At 66.7% G+C, this 1,655-nt stretch overlaps 1 protein-coding gene across 1 annotated transcript in view; it reads right to left on the bottom strand.

Annotated features, from left to right (window-relative positions):
• Positions 1 to 1,621, bottom strand: part of MNEG_11783 (myo-inositol-1-phosphate synthase) — a gene marked incomplete at both ends in the record, with an annotated part of 2,038 nt that extends 417 nt beyond the window's left edge. Inside the window, 3 exons of the mRNA XM_014039747.1 lie at positions 293 to 1,042; positions 1,239 to 1,453; positions 1,585 to 1,621. Coding sequence (XP_013895201.1) covers positions 293 to 1,042; positions 1,239 to 1,453; positions 1,585 to 1,621 — 1,002 coding nt within the window. The remainder of the gene's footprint in view (positions 1 to 292; positions 1,043 to 1,238; positions 1,454 to 1,584) is intronic.
• Between the last annotated feature and the right edge of the window lie 34 nt (positions 1,622 to 1,655).

Genomic DNA, 1,655 nt, shown 5'->3' on the forward strand with positions numbered 1-1,655 from the left:
GGCGGGGGAAGCAGAGGCGCCGGCTCAGCGCTGGCTGGCAGGCTGTCGGCGCGCAGCTACACCAACTCGGGAGCGGCGTGGCCGAAAAGGGCAGCTCCCCTGGTTCCCGGGAGCTCCTGTCATGTCACCACAGCCGAATCAAAAACATGAAGATCCCCAGCCAAGAAAAGCTCAACTACCAGCCTTTCCGCAGCCGGACAACCGCAGCCACGCTAGGTCCCACGCCCACACAACCCCCTCCAAAACCCACTCATGCGCCCCGCCAACAGCCCCCCCCCACACACACACACACCTGCGGCACGAGCGGCGCCTTTGTGAGGTACGACAGCAGCGCCGCCACCGGGTGCAGCTCGTGCAGCGCCGCCTCGCCGTCGCGCCGGAACGTCACCCGCGTCAGCAGCTCCGCGATCAGCACCAGGTCCAGGATGATCGGCGCCGCCAGCAGGCTGTCCTCGCAGGTGTTGTGCATCACGATGGTGTTGCGGCCGCCCATGAAAATCTCCGACGTGTACTCATCCATGGCGCGCTTGGAGTCGCCGACGTAGGGCACGTACTTGATGACAACCACGTGATCGGGGTGCTCCCCGGGCTCGTACAGCAGGCTGTTGCTGGCCACCATGTCGTCCACAACATTGGACTTCGAGATCTCCTTGCTGCGGAACGTCGCCGGCGCGGAGAGGTTCATGCCGTCGTTGTTCCCGAGGTGGTTGTAGCTGACGATGCTCGTCGGCTTGAGGCCGGCGCCGACGAGGAAGTCCACAAGGACGGACTTCATTTTGGTCTGGCCGGACTTGAAGTCGTCGCCGGCGATGAGGACGCCGCGGGAGACCGCCAGCTCGAGCAGGCCGGGCACAAAGGTGTTCTGGGGGGAGCCGTTAATAAAGGGCACGCCCTCGAGCACGCAGGCCGCCGCGTAGATGGTGGAGGGCGCGACCTCGGACTCGTCGCGCTCGATGGAGGCGAGCAGGTTGTCTGCGGTGTCGTTCAGGCCCTCGGCCAGCTGGCTGTAGCGCTCGGTGTTGGCGGTCCAGAGGACCACCACCTGAGGCGCCAGGCGGCGGCCGGGGGGAGGTCGGGGCGTGCAGGCTTGAGCGGCGCAGGCAAGGAGCGACCACAAGGGGGTTGAAGGGCTCCTTGGCGGGGCTTTACGTACGCCGCAGCAAGGCAGCTCACAGGCACGCATACAGAAACTCAACAATGCCAGTCGTGCTCCAGGCCTGCACACTACTGCGCTGCACACTACCAGTGGCCACAGGCCCCCGACACCGCATCATCAGCCCCGCAGATGACCCGCCAGGCCCCCTCCCGCTGCGCGCCTTGTCAACGCCGCTGGACTCCTTGAACTCGCGGATGTGGCCGCGCACCGCGTCCAGCTGCTGCTGGCGGCTGCCCTTGATCAGGTTGTCGGCGCGCGCCTCCTGGTTGGCCGCGATGAACGCCGGGTCGTAGATGCCTGCCGCGTGGGGTGCAGCACGGGCGGGTTGAAGGGATGAAAACAAAGGGGTGCATGGGTGGAGTCCTCTGGTGGCGAAGGGGGGACGTGGCTGGACCAGAAGCGCCAGCCCGCCGCTGCCGTCGCCACACCCGGCTTCCTGCTGAGCCCCAAGGGCGACCCGCACATGCCTCTGCACGAATACTGCACCGCCCCCGCAGCC

The sequence above is a fragment of the Monoraphidium neglectum genome (genome assembly GCF_000611645.1).
Source record: "Monoraphidium neglectum strain SAG 48.87 unplaced genomic scaffold scaffold02904, whole genome shotgun sequence".
Taxonomy (NCBI): Eukaryota; Viridiplantae; Chlorophyta; class Chlorophyceae; order Sphaeropleales; family Selenastraceae; genus Monoraphidium; species Monoraphidium neglectum.